General features: G+C 42.7%; 1 protein-coding gene across 1 annotated transcript; it reads left to right on the forward strand.

Annotated features, from left to right (window-relative positions):
* Positions 1–8385: 8385 nt before the first annotated feature.
* Positions 8386–18834, forward strand: LOC121707518 (rac GTPase-activating protein 1-like). Its single transcript, XM_042090162.1, has 17 exons — positions 8386–8606; positions 8904–8997; positions 9345–9547; positions 10105–10241; positions 10426–10495; positions 10615–10668; positions 10822–10899; positions 11010–11124; positions 11669–11805; positions 12108–12272; positions 13692–13787; positions 14301–14502; positions 14981–15086; positions 16263–16395; positions 16635–16755; positions 17056–17158; positions 17692–18834. Exons 2-17 carry the CDS (start codon positions 8913–8915, stop codon positions 17765–17767), a joined length of 1881 nt encoding a protein of 626 aa, XP_041946096.1. The 5' UTR covers positions 8386–8606; positions 8904–8912; the 3' UTR covers positions 17768–18834.
* Positions 18835–18849: the final 15 nt, after the last annotated feature.

Consider the following 18849-nt stretch of genomic DNA (forward strand, 5'->3'; position numbering starts at 1 on the left):
TTTGTCTAGGTATCTGTGAGTGTATGCATGCTGATTTGTTTTATGCATTGTTTATTGTTTTTTTCTGTATATTTGTGGAGGACCCTCTTGAAAATGTTACAGTTCATCTAAAGGGGGCTAACCTACCTATAAATTGTTTATGTATAGATTGTGAGAAGGAGAGAGTCACAATGAGACTTTGTTGGCTGCTTAATGAAGCAGTGGGCCATGACAGTGGTCCCTTCTGTCCAGCACAACGAACAAAAGCTATCGCGCTTTATTTGTGGACTGCAGGTGGACAGCAGATTGAGTTTCACAGGACACCACCACCACCACCAATTTAAATGTGCTTCATGGGCTTGAATGCATGTCACATAGATACACACATGCAATCACAATTGAGACCCACCGGCTCAGGTTTTAGATAGATAGATAGATAGATAGATAGATAGATAGATAGATAGATAGATAGATAGATAGATACTCTATTGATCCCCAAGGGAAAATTCAAGATTCAAGTTTTGATGTGGTTCCTCTCCGGTGTGAAGACCAGAATGTGCTGGTCATAACTAAGCCTAACCTCTTAACACCACTCATCCCGAGGACAGTGAGGAGTAAGGGAATATGGTTTGTGTTCAACACATTCAGGTGTCCAAGCAATACAGCCAAACAGATTTATGAAGGCACACATGCGCTGCTCGGAACATATAATATGAAGCCGGGAATGACTTTGTGCAAGCCAAGCAGTACAATCCACACTCCACCCTACAGCGTGGTCATAAATCACTGTGCAGGCTAAAAATAAACTCTAGGACTGCACTCTAGGACTTGTGTTAGATCTGGGCAAATCACATGTTCTATTGACCCTTTCAAGAGAGTTCCATTATCAGCATCATAGTTGGCCCCACAAGGCTTCCATTTTAACATTCCATATGTTATCTTAATGCAGAGGAAGTAGATTGGGAACCAAATAGAACGTTCAAGCATTGTTTTTGTTTTTATTGTTGAAAGGGTCTATACTTCATGATACTACTCCACCAACATTTGTTTTTTCACACATGCTCGTGTATGTATCAAGATCAGGACAGAGGTGTTGACCAATAAACATTGGCAACCTCTAAGGTACATATAAGCAACATGATCAGTTTTCATGTTATACTGACAGTTTGCATATGCTAATTTAATGATAACAAGATTTTTGGGGGATATTCTTGCAAAGATTTCTTGCAAAGAAAGAGGGACTTGAAAACAAGCTCTCTGCTGTTGATAGCACTGACCAGCAGACAGCAGCAGCAGCAGTTGCTCTGAGCCGTCCTGGACAACGGATGAGCAATATGCTAGCATGTGACTTAGCTATGAAGCTATGATAAGGTTGCACAGATTATTAGGCCCTGTTCCAGCGGCATCACAACTGGCTTGTGGGACTCCAAGAGCTGCTGTCAAGCAGAATGCGACATTTTCGTTTGCAGTTGTGAAGTATATATACTTTTTTGATCCCGTGAGGGAAATTTGGTCTCTGCATTTATCCCAATCTGTGAATTAGTGAAACACACTCAGCACACAGTGAACACACAGTGAGGTGAAGCACACACTAATCCCGGCGCAGCGAGCTGCCTGCAACAACAGCGGCGCTCGAGGAGCAGTGAGGGGTTAGGTGCCTTGCTCAAGGGCACTTCAGCTGTGCCTACTGGTCGAGGTTCGAACCGGCAACCCAGTCTGAAGCGCTAACCAGTAGGCCACGGCTGCCTCAAGAAGACACACTGTACATAACTTGTTGAAAGACATAATAGTGGAATGAAAGAAATGTGTGCTGTTGAAAGTTCAAACACAGCTAGGAGGGTAAATTATGTGCGGCTTGGAATGGAGCACGGCAGCATAGACACTATATTTGGGGAGACTGTGCACTATGGCTTCAGGCATCCCAAAGTGCTTGGAGGAGAATTCTAAGCCCCTGTAGCTCTGCACGGATCAGACAGCAAGTTTGGATCAGGTGCAATTTCACCCTGTACCGGACCTTAACATTTGGCCTCCAACTCGAGGTGTCGAGGACAGCCTTAGCACCTGCTCTGAACATCTCTCTCTCTCTCTCTCTCTCTCTCTCTCTCTCTCTCTCTCTCTCTCTCTCTCTCTCTCTCTCTCTCTATCTGTCCCTCTCCAAGCGTTTGCATTTATACTTGCAATGCACTACATTATGATGTGTTCCTGAATTTATATGTACAAGGTTATATGTAAACATTCTCAAAGTTATTGTCCATTTATGGAATTGTCATCACTTTTTTATCAACTTCTTGTCATCATAAAGCACTGAGGTGATACTTATTTGATCTCTTTCTCAAAACATTTCAGAAAGAGGTTTTGTAATAATATAATTGGTGTTACCATCGATGGTGAAACTAAATGTGTAATAAAAATGAGAATATGAAACTAGAACATCACTTTGATTATGTGAGAATGTACAAGCATTTACTGCACATGCACATGCAAAATTGTGTCTGAACAGAAAGTCAACATATATCACATATATAAATTGTTTTCAAGAGAAAAGAAATAACTGTTTGGATGACCAGGTGAACAAGAGTTTGAATATCTGGACCTGCCTCCACAGTGTTGGTGGTGCCACACCCCTCACAGTCAGTGCAGTCCTGACATATGCACAGCATGTTCCTTGGGGGTGTCAAGTTTTATCTCCCCAGACTGTGTGTGGTAACCGGGAGGAGGGGTGGTGTGTGTGTGTGTGTGTGTGGGGGGGGGGGGGGGGCGTGTGCGCGTGCGCGTGCGTGTGCATGTGCATGTGCGTGGGTGTGGGTGTGGGGGGGGGCGTGTGTGTGCATGTGCGTGGGTGTGGGGGGGGAGGCGTGTGTGTGTGTGTGTGTGTGCATGTGCGTGGGTGTGGGTGTGTGTGGGGGAGGGGGGCGTGTGTGTGTGTGTGTGTGTATACGGTGTGGGGTGGGGGGTGATTATCATGAGAGTGTTTCCAGCATGCGTCTGGTCAGATGTTTAAAAATAGACCTCCATCACATGAAATCAATAATGCCACTTAGAAGTGACAGAGTGTGGGTTGGCGGCATAGCCCTTTCTTGGATTAGCACATAGCCTGGTGCCTGGCAACTTGGTGATATGATTTCACTCTGCTGTGGCTGACAAAAGAAAAAAAATGCAAAGGGGGAACTCCAGAGGACTACCAAGTTATTCACTAAAAAAGGCTGAATGCCCAAACACATTGTATTCCTATACATAGAATAGAATTTTTTTATTTGTCATTGTCACAGGTACAACGAAATTAAGTGCATTCCTTGTTTAGTGCAAAAGTAGCAATGCATAATTAAAAAAGTCACTATGGACATAAAAGGACATAAAAAAGTGCATCAAAACTTTACACCCCACACATATCCCACCCATACACATCCACATTCATAAAATGTAAAACATAAAGCAAAGCTATGGTAGCACCGTTCAGTGAGATTATGGCTTTTGGGAAGAAACTGTTTCTTAGCCTATTTGTCCTGGTTTTTATGGATCTGTATCTCCTGCCTGATGGCATTAGTTCAAACAGTTTGTGACCGGGGTGTGATGAGTCTTTCAGGATGGAATTGGCCTTTTTGAGGCAGTGGGAACGGTGCTGTTCATCCAGAGAGGGAAGAGGGCAGCCGATGATTTTCTGTGCTGGGTTGAGGTCAAGGCTTGACTGTCACTGGCCATAAATTGGTAATAGATGTATGCTGGACAGTGGACCAGAATATCTATTTGTAATGTAGGGAGGTCATGGGCTAGCTCCTTTATTTTTGCTGGACAGCAGCAGGCAAGTGAACCCTTTTCACTGCACTGAACACTGCATTTCATTGACGGCAGTAAAAAGAGCAAATTAGACAACCGCCAGCATTACTATTAGTCACGTGGATGTTGATTGCCTCTTGCGGTTCTGCAACAGTGCACATTTATGGCACACATTCCAGAACAAACATCGACATCAGATGTGTGCTCCTATCATTTGCTTTCTTAGAACTGGCCATCACAAATCTTCCTGAGGTGCTCAGACAGGGACAGATATATTAGATATCAGATGTGCGTGCCGCATGGTTATCTAAGGACGGCAGGCCCATCCCAGCTTTGACTCTGGGGAGAGCTCCCTGGCTATGCCTGGCAAGCGCCACATGCGGTGGGAGACGGAAAGGCGACTCAGAGCCAGGGGAAAAAATGGTCATCTCTTATGGAACGTCATCCCCTGCTGCAAATCTATTTCATGGGTGCGAACAGGGGAATCTTGCTTGCCTTGCTGGCATCTAGTCTATGGGGATACCTCTGTTGCTCCCATACTCAATTATTTATGTTTATACAACTAAACTTGACTTCATATGAGGTAGACGTGAGGGAGAAGCATGTTTTAAACTAGATGTACCACATAGCGGTACAAAATATGACCACCGCTCAGTCCTGCACATTCCCTCTGCAAAAATAAATCACGCTTGTCAATTTGTCTCCATCACCTACTCCGTCCCCTACTCTTGCAACTTTTGTGTATATAAATGAGTGTGTGTGTGCGTGTTTGCTTTAGTGTATATGTGTGCTTTAGTGTGTGCGAGTGTGTGTGTGTGTTCGCTTGTGAGTATGTGTGTGTGTGTTTATGTGCGTTTGTGTGTGTGCTTGTGTGTGTGTGCATGCCTGTGTGTGTGTGGGTGTGTGCATGCCTGTGTGTGTGTATGTCCGCAATGCATGTGTACTATGTGTGTGTGTGTGTGTATGTGTATCTTTATGTGTGTTTATGTTTATGTGTGTATGTGTGCGTGCGTGTGAGTGTGTGCATGCGTGTGTCTTTATGTGTGTGTGCGCGTGTGTTTATCTGTGTGTGTGTGCGTGTGCGTGCATGCGTGCATGCATTTATGTGTGCGTGTGTGCATGCACACCTGTGTGTGTGTGTGTGTGTGTGTGTGTGTGTGTGTGTATGTGTGTGCGTGTTTACGTGTGTGTGTTTGTGTGTGTGTGTGTGTGTGTGTGCATGCGTGTGTACGTGTGTGTGTGTGTGTGTGTGTGTGTGTGTGTGTGTGTGTGTGTGTGTGTGTGTGTGTGTGTGTGCATACTTGTAGAAATGTACCGGCAACCCTTCACTCAACTCTTCCATCTACAGGCCGATTGGTGTACATGTGTCACTAAATGTACACATAAATGAATTTATTGTATGGCCCCCCATGAACGGAATTCTACGAAACTTGCCATGCATTCAGAGGGAGTCATAATGATCTTACACTTCAAATTGCGTGCAGTTTTGAACATGTCTAGGCTATGCATTTTTCACCCTGCAGCTCAGGCTGGAAACCTGTGCATTTTTTTCTACTGCTTCCGTTACAATTTTGCTGGGACCAATCACAAGCTGGCTTATCCACCTGGCGCACTCTTGGCAGGTTTAAAACGATGATTTGAACGATGATTGATAGCGGGAGAGCCTGGAGTTTTTGCATCGCTCTGCAAACGTCAGATTGGTGAATGACTATCCAATTGCATACAGAGTCATTTGAACATTGATCATGCCTCTTGTGCAATAGAAAATACAAAGCAGACTCCCCAGACCAAGGTTCAATCTTAAAAGATTGAGCTTGGTCTGGTGAAAGGCAGACTACATGGCAGCCAAAGATTCCAGTGATTACAACTAATTTTTACACTTCATTTTTGCTTTCTCATTTGTGGTTATGGAACAGGTTGAGATGGCCCCTTGAACTTATATGACCGCTACGCTAGCTATGCTACGCTAGCTATGCTAGCGGCGGTCATAATAATGCAGGGGTCCTCTTCACTCAAGCTGCCCTAGGGGAAAACGGGATGAGATGACATAACATTTTTTACATTCTTCATCATTCTAATGTGTCACAGAGTTTTTGTTTTGTAATCTTCACACCAAACAAACATGTAAAGTGGGCACCAATTGAAGTGTAATGCATCTGAATGTTGTTCTATTCATGTTTTCTCTAAATCACCCTAGCTCTGGTCATGAATAGAATCCACATAGAAAGCAAAACAATCATATTTTTACACATATATTTCTTACCACATTTGCCATGTGCGATACCTTTCCACAAATTGTAAGGAATGATTCACTCTTCCTTAAAATACTGTCACATTATACAATTTGTTTCCGGTTTCCTTGAAAAAAGGGGTGGCTCATTTACCCCTATGCCCAACTTACCCCATTCTCCCCTACTGTATGGTCATGTCCCTAGCGCCATCTTCTGGATCGTGGAGAGCAGTTTACCAGCACACTGCCATCTCAACTTTCTCCTTAGCCTAACCCTCTTGACTAGACTCGGGTTGTTCATGTGATATTGCAATGATACGCTTGACAAATGTCTATGTGACATATGGGAACATAGAGGTCTGAGAGAAAAGTAACTGACATGGAATGTGCATAAGATCAGATGACCACCTGAACCAGCAGGGTCAGAGGAAGCTTCTTTTTTCTGCGGCTGTCACCTTACTGAACTCTAAGCATCCCGGTGACAACCAATCAACTACGATACAGATAAGATACTGAGGGAGAACATTAGGACATGGACCCCATGACCTTGAGTACCTAATAGCTGTTCATTCTTACTACAGGACAGTATTAAAAACACTTAAAGCAACACCAAAGAGTTTTTGTACCTTAAAATAATGTTTCCAAAATCGCTTCAGTGGTTCATCAACTCATAACAGGGTGAATGGCACTTCTACATTCGCTTCGTGGCCCTCTATCGGCTATAACCGCACTATGTGAGTTTGCCAGATCGGGGAGCGGATATGTAGTTCGATGGAATGAGACATAAGAAACTACAAATTTGACTTGCTTCTGATGTCGCAATAGCCTGGAGATTCCAGACCCTGGTAATCTAGAAAGATTAAGGGTCTGGCCACGAATAATGTAATGGCCTAACTCGAGGGGCGGCAACAAGGGTGCATTTGAAAATCTCACTGCACGCAATTGGATAACACAATACGACTAGTGTTTACTGACTGATTCCGGACTTCGATGCAATTGGATAACATTACAGACTCTCATCTGTTTAGCTCGCCTCTGGCCCGCCTATATCATACACCGATGTGATTGGCTCCCCGTGATACAAGTGGCAAAAGTAACGTGCATCATTACTCATTGTCTCGCAGAGACAATTCAAATTGTGCTCTTGCGAGAACTCTGGATTTTCCAGGGTAATGTTGCAATACATCATACTTTCAGAAAATCATGCAACATACTCTACCTTGTCTGTGGACATCGTTATTTGCAAAGCCAGTGCCAGTGCGACAGAGGAAAAGTGCTTTGGTGTTTTAACCCTTAAAGGAGTACCGTCACACCGGTGTGACGGGAATGTTGGGAAATTAATATTCTAAAGAATATCTGGGTTCATTGAATTCAACATAGAATTTTAGAACCTTCAATTGTTGCGGAACTTAGAATGTTCAAAAACCTACACCTTTAAGGGTTAATGAATTTGACATGAGGATTTATGTAAGGCATAACATCCACTGAGGTGTCCTGATATGCAGAAATAATGGAGAAGTCAGGGGTAAAGGCCTCCCCAATGCGAAACAGTAACAAGTTAATTCATTGTATATCAGGACACCTATTCTGTTTATCCCCCATGTTGCCAGTCATGTCAGTAGTCAGGTATGTAGGCATTCACTTATAGCACAAAAGGGTAATGCAGCTCAGTTTAAGAGGCCAACCTGTGTATTTTGTGTTTTATTTTGTTACATTTAATGAGCCAGTATAGTTTGTAAAAAAATAGTTTTTGATGTATTTGTGCCCTCTGGATGACCACAGCCATTCAAACATGACAAGCCATTTACTTGAGAAACAGAAAGGACAAAAAGTCCTCCAAAAACATTCTCACATGGTAAGCAATGGTCATGTACAGAATTGTGGTGCTTGTAGGCCTACTCGCAAATAGGTGCTAATAAAAGCTGTGGCAGGCTATTTGGTTAATGTGATTAAATATGCTATTTTATTGAGCAGACAAAGCAACTTGAAATATCAATATGACATTATAGTAGCCTAACATACAAGTCAAAAATAAATAAAATAAATAAACTACGGAATGGCATGCATATTAATAAATAAGCTAGGATATTATTACCTGGGCTACATTAGCCTACTGTGCATAGAGTACCATGTTTTTCCCCTAGAAATATTAAACTCTGCAGACAGTATGGAGGTAATGACTGACTAACTATTATTGTGTTACATGCTTCAAATGTAAAGCACTTTGAGCTGCATTCTGTGTATGAAAAGTGCTATACAAATAAAGCTTATTATTATTATATTATTATTAGTATTATTATTATTATTAAACAGACTGTGTCAGGCAGGCACATTGAGCCCAGACCCGATGGCACGATCCGCACTGCACACAGAATACGATGATCGTTTCCGGATGCCTTTCTCGAGCTGTGACGAAACCGCAACTGCAACCAATCGTTTTGGTTTGGCGGGCGGATTTGAAATACAACCACAGAAGTTCTGGACTGCGGAAGTGAGTGCAACAATGTAAACTGGCTCGTGGTTATTTCATCGCTTAAAGTAGTTTTGGAAATAGTTTCTTAATAAAAACAAAAGACAAAGACACAATCCACTTCATTTGCCTACTCAACGTTCGTCTCGCACGGTAAGTGGTCTAGAAACATGTTGGGTAGCCTCAAAGTAGCGCTGGGCTAAACGTATTTTTAGACTCGCATGGGATTCTTCTACATTGTAGCTGCACCCAAACACGAAGCTGCAGTCTCACAAAACGCGGGTTATTCACCCTGTCTACGTAGAGCTAATTGGTTACATTGAATCTAAATCCCAATTTTATCGCCACCATGCTGTAACGTTATTTGATGAATGAGAGAGGCTGAGTAAGTTTCGACTAGGCCTGGGTTGTAGTAGCCTTGGTTAATGTTCTGGCGGTTTGTTGTTCCAGCTCTGCGCCATGGAAGCCACACCGAACCTGCTCAACTTGTTGGAAAACATGCGTGCGTACGCGGATCTACTGCTCAGCGAGGGAGTCGAGCCGCGTGAGTAAAAAGTTCAGGAGGTGTTGTTGCCCTAAACTACACTGGTATCACTTCCGGGACTCAAATAGAAATTGTTGTCAAATAGAAATTATTGTTGGGCTTTATGACCTCAATATAGTTAGTTCACATGTCAAAGCAAATAACGGCCCCACTATTTGTTGCTGACAAATTACAAAAACTTACTAGAAATACTAAAATACTAGACTCGGGTGCATGTACCATGTGTAATGTTTGAGAAGGTCCAGAACACAGCTCTTACGTGTAGCCTACTGAGAGATGTCTTTTGTATGGAGGTGTTCAAAGCTTTTCATGGGCTATAGGTGTGAGAGTTACTTTGTCTCATGCAGAGTTCCTGCAGATGGCCATGTGCTTTGAGCGCTGCCGTGGCCAATGGCTTCGTGTGGAAGAGGAGCTTGGCGGCTGCCGAGAGATGCTAACCAAAGCCGAAACTGAGCGGGGGGCACTGGAGGTTAAGCTGAAGCACGCTCGCAACCAGGTAGACGTGGAGGTCCGACGCCGACAGAAGGCCGAGGCAGAGTGCGAGAAACTGGTGAGTTTCAGATATCGGCAGGAGCGTGCGGTCCACAAAAATAGTTCCTCAGTAAATAATTGCTCCAAGTCTACTTTTAATAATGTGATTGTCAAATTAATTATCTATAGTTTCTGTAGGCTTTCCAACTATTTTTGGTCTATTGACATCAACTTTTGGATGATGCTGGCGATTCTCGTTGAGTTTAATGTGTCATGCAATGTTGGGGCAGGGCCCCTCGACGATCGCGTTCCTCAATAATTTATCGCATAACCGGCTTCAATAAGGATTGCAATTTTGACTGTGACATGATTCCTGTAAAATGTCCTGACAAAGTCCTGTAAAATATGTAATTTTAATGTAGCCCAAAATGATAGGCTATTAAAAAAAAGTCAGACTTTCTGCCCTACCAAAATGTATGGTCACCGCACGCTAATGGATATCGGTGTGTGTGTGTGCATGCAAACCCTGATAGTGTACGATTGTCAGCTACTTCTGGAAGTAAAGTGTCTAATGTAGAACGGCTGAATAGCTGGTTAGCTCTGCACCTCTGATGGTCTGTGTCTGGTGTGTTGCAGGATCGTCAGATCCAGTTGATTCGGGACCTTTTGGTCTGTGAGGGATCTACCAGCCTGCAGCTTAACGAGGAGCAGCGGTCTGCTTTGGCCTTTCTGAATGCTCGGACTCGCACATCCAACCTTAACAACAGTCGAAGGTAATGTATTCCCACACCTTCAATCTAAAACACACACACACACAAAACAACACAACTACTGATGCTGTTTATTCCGATAGTGGATTGTTAACTTTTAAAATGAAATACTATTACAAAACATATTTTGTGGTCCCACACCAGAATGTCAATTTGGGTCTAAAATATTTCATTTGAAACCTTTCAGGCTGACAACCATTGATGAGTCAACATCCATCCTGTCAGATATCAGCTATGATAAAACTGATGACTCTCTGGTAACCTTACCCTATTTCCATTTCCCAGGCCACTTACTTACTCACTCACTCCCTCACATGCCCATGATGGTAATGCAGTTGCACAGTTGTTTAATTGGTTTTAACTGCCCTCCTCCCAGGACTGGGATTCCTCCGCAATCCGCACAGTCAGGCTGAGGAAGAGACAGAAAAGAGTGAGTGACGCTTTATTTGTTCTGTCCTCTCCAGAGGAACTCTGCAGGGACAGGTGTTTTCAGTGAGTGGATACAGTGTATCCTGTAGGATATGTGAATGCTTTGTTTTATGCGTGTTTGTGTTTGTGTGTGTGTGTGTGTCTGCGTCTGCAGCGCTCCTCACGCCTACATGTGGAAGGTCCTTCAGATGGTCCAAAGAGATCCCGCTCAACTGGTCGCAAGTCCGAAAAGGTGCGAGTGTGTCTCCTTTTTTTGGCTTTTTGCCTAATGATGACTTTAATCATAGTAAGTATGGAGGATGTAACACTGATCAGTTTTATCGTCTTTTGCTGTGTCTTTAGGCAAATGAGTCCATTGTGGCAAAGACCACTCTGACCGTGCCTGCTGATGGTGGCCCGATTCAGGCAGTATCCACTATTCAAGCCATCCCCTACAGAGTCCACGGCACCAGGAATGGTGAGCAGGACAGGGCTACACTCAGTATAGAGAGGGTCATATGAAATCCTAAGAAAAATAATGAACATCATGTGTCAAGTCTTTTTAAACAGATCTCATTTACCTCAGTCATTGGGAATCATGTGGTATGCTGTCCTTAATGGCTAATACATAGTGGTGATGGTGTTACCTGAGGTGCGATCAAATTCGCAAACAGTTTTCCGTCAGCCTTGAGTTTTCGACGAACGCTTGCGAACAGTCGCAAACAGTCTGAGGAGGTAGTTCTCCGAATATGCGGTGGAACTGGACGTGAGTTTGACAAAGGCAACAATACAATTACCGTTACAATGGAATGTTAACACCAAATCGTTCAAATTTAACTGTTCAAAGAGAACATGTTCACCACGAGCGTTCACCACTGTTTGCCATAATTGAACGCACCTCTGAGGTATATACTGCAGTGTTTTGTACCATATAAAAGTTTTACTGTAGACACTGTTTTCCACTCAGTGGCATCATGTGGCAATATAAGGACCTTGCTCTTGATTCTGCTCCCTCTGTCCAGCTGTTCACTGGGAAACAGACACAGACACGCTGTCTTGTGTGAGTGACGCCCCCAGCGCCCCACCCAGTGTGGTCTGCACCCCCACCCCTGCCAAAGCCAGCATCCCACAGAAAGCCCATGCCTTCGTCTCCAAAACGGTAACATTAAAACAGGATGTGATAATCGCTTACTTAGAGGTACTTTTCACATTAAGAACATGATGAGGAGTGATAGCTATGCTCCTTTAAACACCTGATTCATAAAGTTGCCTTTTCATGAGATGTCCTGGGAACTGTTGGATTTTGTTTTTGTTTTCCATTTCTCATCTTATTGATGTTTGTCATCCCCATGATTGATTGTTTGTTTTTGCCTACTAATTTATCACTTTGTCACAGGTAAAAGGCAAACTAAACTAAACATGAACTTACTGGTCCATGTTCCTCGTGCATGAATCTCTTAGGTCATCAAGCCTGAGAGCTGCATACCATGCGGCAAGAGGATCAAGTTTGGCAAGCTGTCTTTGAAGTGCCAGGTCTGCCGAGTGGTGGCGCATGTTGAATGCCGTGAGAAATGCCCTCTACCCTGCAACCCCATAAGCTCTGCCACACCAACTAAGAATGTTGAGGTACATAATGCAAATATGTTACTCAGAGGTGCACATAAGAATGTTGAGGTACCTATTGCAAAGATGTTACTCAGAGGTGCACATAAGAATGTTGAGGTACCTATTGCAAAGATGTTACTCAGAGGTGCACATAAGAATGTTGAGGTACCTAATGCAAAGATGTTACTCAGAGGTGCACATAAGAATGTTGAGGTACCTAATGCAAAGATGTTACTCAGAGGTGCACATACTGTAAGAATGTTGAGGTACCTAATGCAAAGATATTACTCAGAAGTGCAACCTCCCTTAATGTTATCCTGATATTCATCCAGTATATTTATGCTCATTTTAGACCTCTTTTGGCACATTAATAGAATACTGTATTTAAAAAAATTTAACAAACCTGTTAGTGGTTCGGTCAGTTATGCTGAGAGCATATTTGTCTTTCATCCAAAGTTTGGGCTGGCTATAAACATTGCCTCCCAGATAATGTGTTTTTCAGACTGTAAAACTAAAATAAATTCAAGGGCTAAACAAACTAAGATTTGAATAGAAATATTTTACAGGCCCTGGTTTTGGGACCCGTTAATACAAGGTTTGACCAAAATCTGAGAAGGTGCAGCAACAACCTTAGCTGATTTGACACGGAATGACCCACTTAGCTGCAACGTTGTGCTCAATGTAGTTTTGTGGATCAGTTTGGAAACCCCCTTGAAAATGCAATAAAAACTTTTTTAGCACAATATTGTTAAAAGACCCCTGTTGGCATCTTAGCTTTTTTCTGTGCCAATCAGGCTGTCGATAATGTTTTGTAGAGTTTTTGCGTATTTTTATAGCCTGGCGGGCCATCCTATATCATTGAAATGTATAGTCTGGCATCGAACCATTCACCTTGCTTAATCCAAGGGGCGGGCAGAGAATTGTCTTTCAAACTGCTACGACCATATCCTACGACCAGCGCTATCCGGTCGGCAAAACGGCAAATACATCCTTCTTCGAAAGGAATGACTTAAGTGCATTGTGTTGCTCAACTTTCAAAGAAAAGCACAAGTCCAACTTCTCTAAAGTTGACGCCAACGCCGATTCAAACAACCGCTCTTCGTTCGCCATAGCCACCTTCCTTGTTGTTCACCGTCGCAGGACTGTCGTTATCCTGTTAAGCCCGCCTTAAGACTCTCTAACAAAATAGAGCGCTGTGATTGGATGAGGTCCACGGCGTCAGCCAATAGAAATCCCTATGGTTTGATACTAGACGTACAGGCTGAGCAAATTAATTTGCCGCCGCTAGGGTGCGTCTAGATTTCTAGGCTAGTGTTTTTAGGTAGTTGGTTCTAATCCCTATTGCTTTTTTCAAGTGATCTGTATTCTCTCTCTCTCTCTCTCTCTCTCTCTCTCTCTCTCTCTCTCCCTCTCCCTCCCCCCCCCCCCCCCCCCCCACAGGGCATTCTGAGTGATTATGTTCCATCCCATGGACCTATGATCCCACAGCTGGTCATCCAGTGTGTCAGCGAGATTGAGCAGAGGGGACTGCGTGAGGTAGGTCAAACTGGGCAACCTCACACATACTTGTTACAGGGAGTTCGCTCACTCTGAAAAAGTATGGAATTTGAAATTACTTTTTCCCAGACCTACAGTACAAAAGTATTGCCAGAGTGTAAGATTGGGTGAAAGTCTTAGTTCTAGTTAATAGTTAAAATTAATTAATGCATAAAACATTGACAGTGCAAAAACATCAAGGTCAAAATCACTAGCACTATACACCCCTGTCTTACAAAACTACAAGAAGTACAGAAAAAGTCTGGATATATTTGGAGTTAGTGGCATGCTCAGTCCTCTTTGTTCTTTTGTATGTTTTGGGTGCTCTTTGGTCCAAGGTTAGTAGTTTCATATGAGAGAAAAAGATCTCTCCGACCAAGGCAGTTTATAGACTTTAGTTAGATTGCTTGTTGATATCCCTTTGCTTATTGGCTTATTCAAAGGTGTAGGAAGCGGTCTGCTCAGTTGTAGGTGTAAGTGTGGTGTGGTGTTTTTCTGTCCCCTGCTGTGTAGACTGGTCTCTACCGTATTTCGGGTTCTGACCGCGTGGTACGGGACCTGAAGGAGCGTTTTATGCGTGGGGGCAACAGTGTTCCCCCTCTGGGCCGTGTTGACGACATCCATGCAGTCACTGGCCTGCTCAAGGACTTCCTGCGCAAGCTCAAGGAGCCCCTGCTCACCTGCCGGCTCAACCGTGCCTTCATGGAGGCTGCAGGTGAGGAAGCCCACGTCATTGATTAGTACTAGGAGATGCATCGATTCATGAAATTCTTGATCGATAACGATACCGATGCATAAAATGACGATTTAGCCGATAACAGATGTGTTTGTTTGTTTTTCTTTGTTTACTTACTTTTTGATGTTAATTATACCATTTAGTTGAGTGGAAACAAAAATATTCCTTAAAGTCTTCCAGGCCTTCATAGTAGCATCTCTTAATGTCCTGCTCTACACATAAGACAACATTTAATGATGATAAACATCAGGCGATGTAAATGTCATATACATTTGTAGATGGACTATATCAATAAACAGTCCAGTCCATCTGTTGGAGCATCCCTAATTAGTATACAGAGAGAACATGTACATTATGTCTATGGAGGAAAGGCTGAATGAAGGATTTTGGGAACATGTTGCTGACTATTTAAAAAAAAAAAAAAAAAAAAATTGGTAATCCCATCTGCATTGTGTAGAAATTCTTGATGAGGACAACAGCATAGCGGCAATGTACCAGAATATCAGTGATTTGCCCCAGCCCAACCGAGACACTCTGGCCTTCCTGATTCTGCATCTGCAACGGTGAGTGGAGCCACTCCATGCTAACTCTCATAATGCTGTTGACTTTTACCTTTTTTCTCCTTGACTAAGGTCAAAAACCCTTTGACTTTTACTCCTTGACCTTAACTAAATGTTGGGATAGACATGCAATGTTTCCCACAGAATTGAATTCTATTTGTGGTGGTAGGTTTGCAGAATTAACCTGAATGCAACCGTTTTTAACAAATTAGTGCAGTGTGGTTATGATTCTAACCAGATTTAACACAATTTAGTACAACCAGGAAAATCATTGCGTGGTGGTCAATGTTGATATTGTGGTGGGCCACCACAAATAAGTCAATGTATGGGAAACACTGACATGGTTAATTTAAAGCAACACCAAAGTTTTTTTTTTTGTACCTTAAAATAATGTTTCCGAAATCGTTTCAGTGGTTCATCAACTCATAACAGGGTGAACGGCACTTTCTGCATTCGCTTCGCGGCCCTCTATCGGCTATAACCGCACTATGCAAGTTTGCCGGATTGGGTAGCGGATCTGTAGTTCGATGGAATGAGACAAATTTGACTTGCATCTGATGTCGCAATACATCGTACTTTCATAAAATCATGCAACATATTCTACCTTGTCTGTGGACATTGTTATTTGCAAAGCCGGTGCTGGATAAACAAATAGTGTGTGCGACAGAGGAAAAGTTCTTTGGTGTTGCTTTAACTCCACTACACTGACATTTTCAGACCTGATAAAAAAGGTGTGTGTGTGTTTACTGAACTGCCAAGTCTAGGGCGTGGGCTTGACCTTAAAGGAACCATATGTAAGAAATGTATTTCAATTAATCATAAAATGGCCCTGATATGTCACTAGACATTAAGAAATCATGTTCATTTCAAATACTTATATCACTGACAACAGTAGTCCGGCCAGGATATTGTCATTTAAAATGTGAAGTTGCAGCCCTCAACTGATGTTGATGTTGTCATGTTGTGTTTTGGCCGGATGCGCCACCCTCCACCTATCTACTAATCACGAAGTCAGTAGTGTTTCGGCATCCAGATCCGGTTGCCAGCTCTGCCCCTCAGTCAGGGGGGAGGGGATACACCGCTCTACAGTAATTTGAAAGTGATTGCAGTACCAGTTTTGGCCACAATCTTACATACAGTTCCTTTAAATTGACCTGTCTGACTCTGACTGTTACCCAGGGTGGCCCTGAGTCCAGACACTAAGATGGACAACACCAACCTGGCCAGAGTTTTTGGCCCCACTATCGTCGGCCATGCTGTTACCGACCCCGATCACATGACCCTCCTGACGGATACTCAGCGTCAGCCCAGGGTAAGCGTCAAATAGAGGAGCCAGGGATTGATTGGATACCTGAACCTGTTGTGTGCAAGCATTGAATGAGAATGTGGTGGACCATTTCTGATATTGCAAACATCAAGTCTGTAGGCTGGATCTTATCGGTAATAATAATAATAATCACGATTATCAGTAATAATTAAATTATAAGACTGCAAAAAATCAAGGGTCATAAAGTATTCAACATTTGTCCCCCTTCACCTGCCTTGTTGCAGGTGGTGGAGAGGCTCCTCAGCCTTCCTGCGGAGTACTGGCGCCAGTTCCTGATGGCGCAGGACAATGTGCTCCTAGGCAGTACCAATGGCAATCATGGCTACCACACTCCAGAACAAAAAGGTACACAGTCTGTTATTGCCTCTGTGAAAACATATTTCACTTTATCTTGTTTCTCTTGTGGTTAGCATTTTATTTATGCTTAGGTGCAGTCCCATAAACTGAAATTGCTTCCACAAAAATGGAATCTAAATTATTTTTACGGCACGCATGAGAAAATGCTTGAATGCCCTTATGTAGTCAAGCTCCATGCGGAATTTGAATGGGTTATTTGCAGAACCTTTAACGTCTCTCCCACGAGAATAGAGCCTTTTGGGTTCCTTTTTGAATGTGTTTGTCTGTTGTGTTCCTGTGTCTGTGCAGTGAGTATTCTGGGGCCGGTGACGACACCGGAGCATCAGATGAGTAAGACTCCATCCTCCAGCTCACTCTCCCAGCGCGTCAAGTCCACCCTCAGCACTCCCATGTAAGTCTGTCTGCCTTAACCCATTCGCGCTGGATGCTGCACGACGCAATATTCTATCTCCCGCCTGTTGCTGCATAGCGCAGCATTGACTCTCCCGCTGGTTGCTGCGTAGCGCAGCATACTTTTTATTTCATGTTTCTAGGTGTACAGAGGCTTAGATATTAAGGTTTTGGTAGACGTTGACAATTCTTGGTATTTTTTCAGAAAACCCTCAGGAAATAAGGTTTAGTCTAGAATGCCATAGGATTCTATAGGCGTTTTTAGCAGGCATATTAGGAGTAAATGGGTTAACATGCCCACCTCTGTGTAGCACTGCAGTGCTAGAGCTTAGCCACTGTAACAGTACATCTGATCCAATCCATGCGGTGACGCTCAGTGTCGTGCTACAATATAATAGAGTTTGGAGATAGATGCATGAATTGGTGATTGGGATTGTTGATGTCATGATATTCTGTTTCATTTTGATTGTTTATGGTCATGGACGTGTCTATGATGAGAGAAAGTCAGAATGATGATGTCTGTCCGTGTTGCAGTTTTGGAAGCAGGAGTAAGGCATCTGCTGGCCTTGGTCGGCAGGGCAACTTCTTCTCCTCCCCCATGCTGAAGTGAGGAACTCCCACGGACCAAAGCTGGAGGCACCACTGTAGATCCTGCCAGCACTTTATCCTACTATGCAAAACACTCCAAGCTGCCAGATATTTACCAGCCTATTATATACATATTTGATACTATATTTTAACACCTTTTTTTTAACAATCATGTTTTATTACTTCCTACTTTTATTTATGACTAATGTTTTATATTGAATCTTGGTCCGGATGAGATATTGATTAACCAAGGAGCTGCAAACCTCTGGTTAATTAAAACCATCTGAGAGCTTGCCATTTAAAGAAATGTTGTATGTTAAAAAAATATGTGGCATTCCTTTACTTTAAAAAAAAAAATCTTATAAGATGCAACATTTTATTTGTTGTCGTGTGCAATGTTGGCTAGTTTTTGCTACTTTTATGCAACCTTACACTGCAGTGTTTGAATGGGAAAGAAAGCTACCTAAAACTATTTTGTGTCTTTCAATTGGCAGAATGTGATTGAGGAAACACATCTATTCAATATTCCTACTCAATTTTTCCTACTCAAAGTTCTGAGCTCAATCTTATAACAAGTAGTTGAAACAAAAAAGGAATTATGGTTATGTAGAGCTAACATCAAAGAGCTACTAGGAGTCTTTCAGGGTAATTGACCTATGTTACCACGGTGATCATCCTTTTCAGGCTCTGAGGAAACCAGTGAATAATCTGAGGAAATTAACATCATGGAACTGTTCTGTGATTATGTGATTTTGATCACAGAATCACAAAAATAAGTTTGATTTCTGTGTTTTTGTTTTTTAATGTGTGGTGAAACATTTGGGATGTGCAATGTTTTCCCTTGTCTGTAAAGTGGAATGGGGATTTTTCACTTGTTTTCTGTTAAAAATATCAGTAATTGTTGCTTGTATCTCAACTATATTTCCTTTATAATCATGCAACTAACATTTAAGGATTTCTGTTGTGATGACTCCATGACTAATGCTCGTGTAGCTATATCGTATCTATACATTGGTCTAGTCTTGTATTGATCGTTGCTGCTCTGACAAATTCTGAAATACTTTGAAATACAAATGTATGGTTGGAAAAGCTTGTCGTATTCTT

Source organism: Alosa sapidissima, chromosome 4 (genome assembly GCF_018492685.1).
Source record: "Alosa sapidissima isolate fAloSap1 chromosome 4, fAloSap1.pri, whole genome shotgun sequence".
Lineage (NCBI taxonomy): Eukaryota > Metazoa > Chordata > Actinopteri > Clupeiformes > Clupeidae > Alosa > Alosa sapidissima.

Excerpts from the sequence above, each read along its gene's own strand:
- LOC121707518 (XM_042090162.1), top strand. The coding sequence starts at position 8,913 with ATGGAAGCCACACCGAACCTGCTCAACTTGTTGGAAAACATGCGTGCG. Across the intron at positions 10,242-10,425 it reads AACCTTAACAACAGTCGAAG|GCTGACAACCATTGATGAGT; the intron begins GTAATGTATTCC and ends GAAACCTTTCAG. Across the intron at positions 16,396-16,634 it reads ATACTCAGCGTCAGCCCAGG|GTGGTGGAGAGGCTCCTCAG; the intron begins GTAAGCGTCAAA and ends GCCTTGTTGCAG.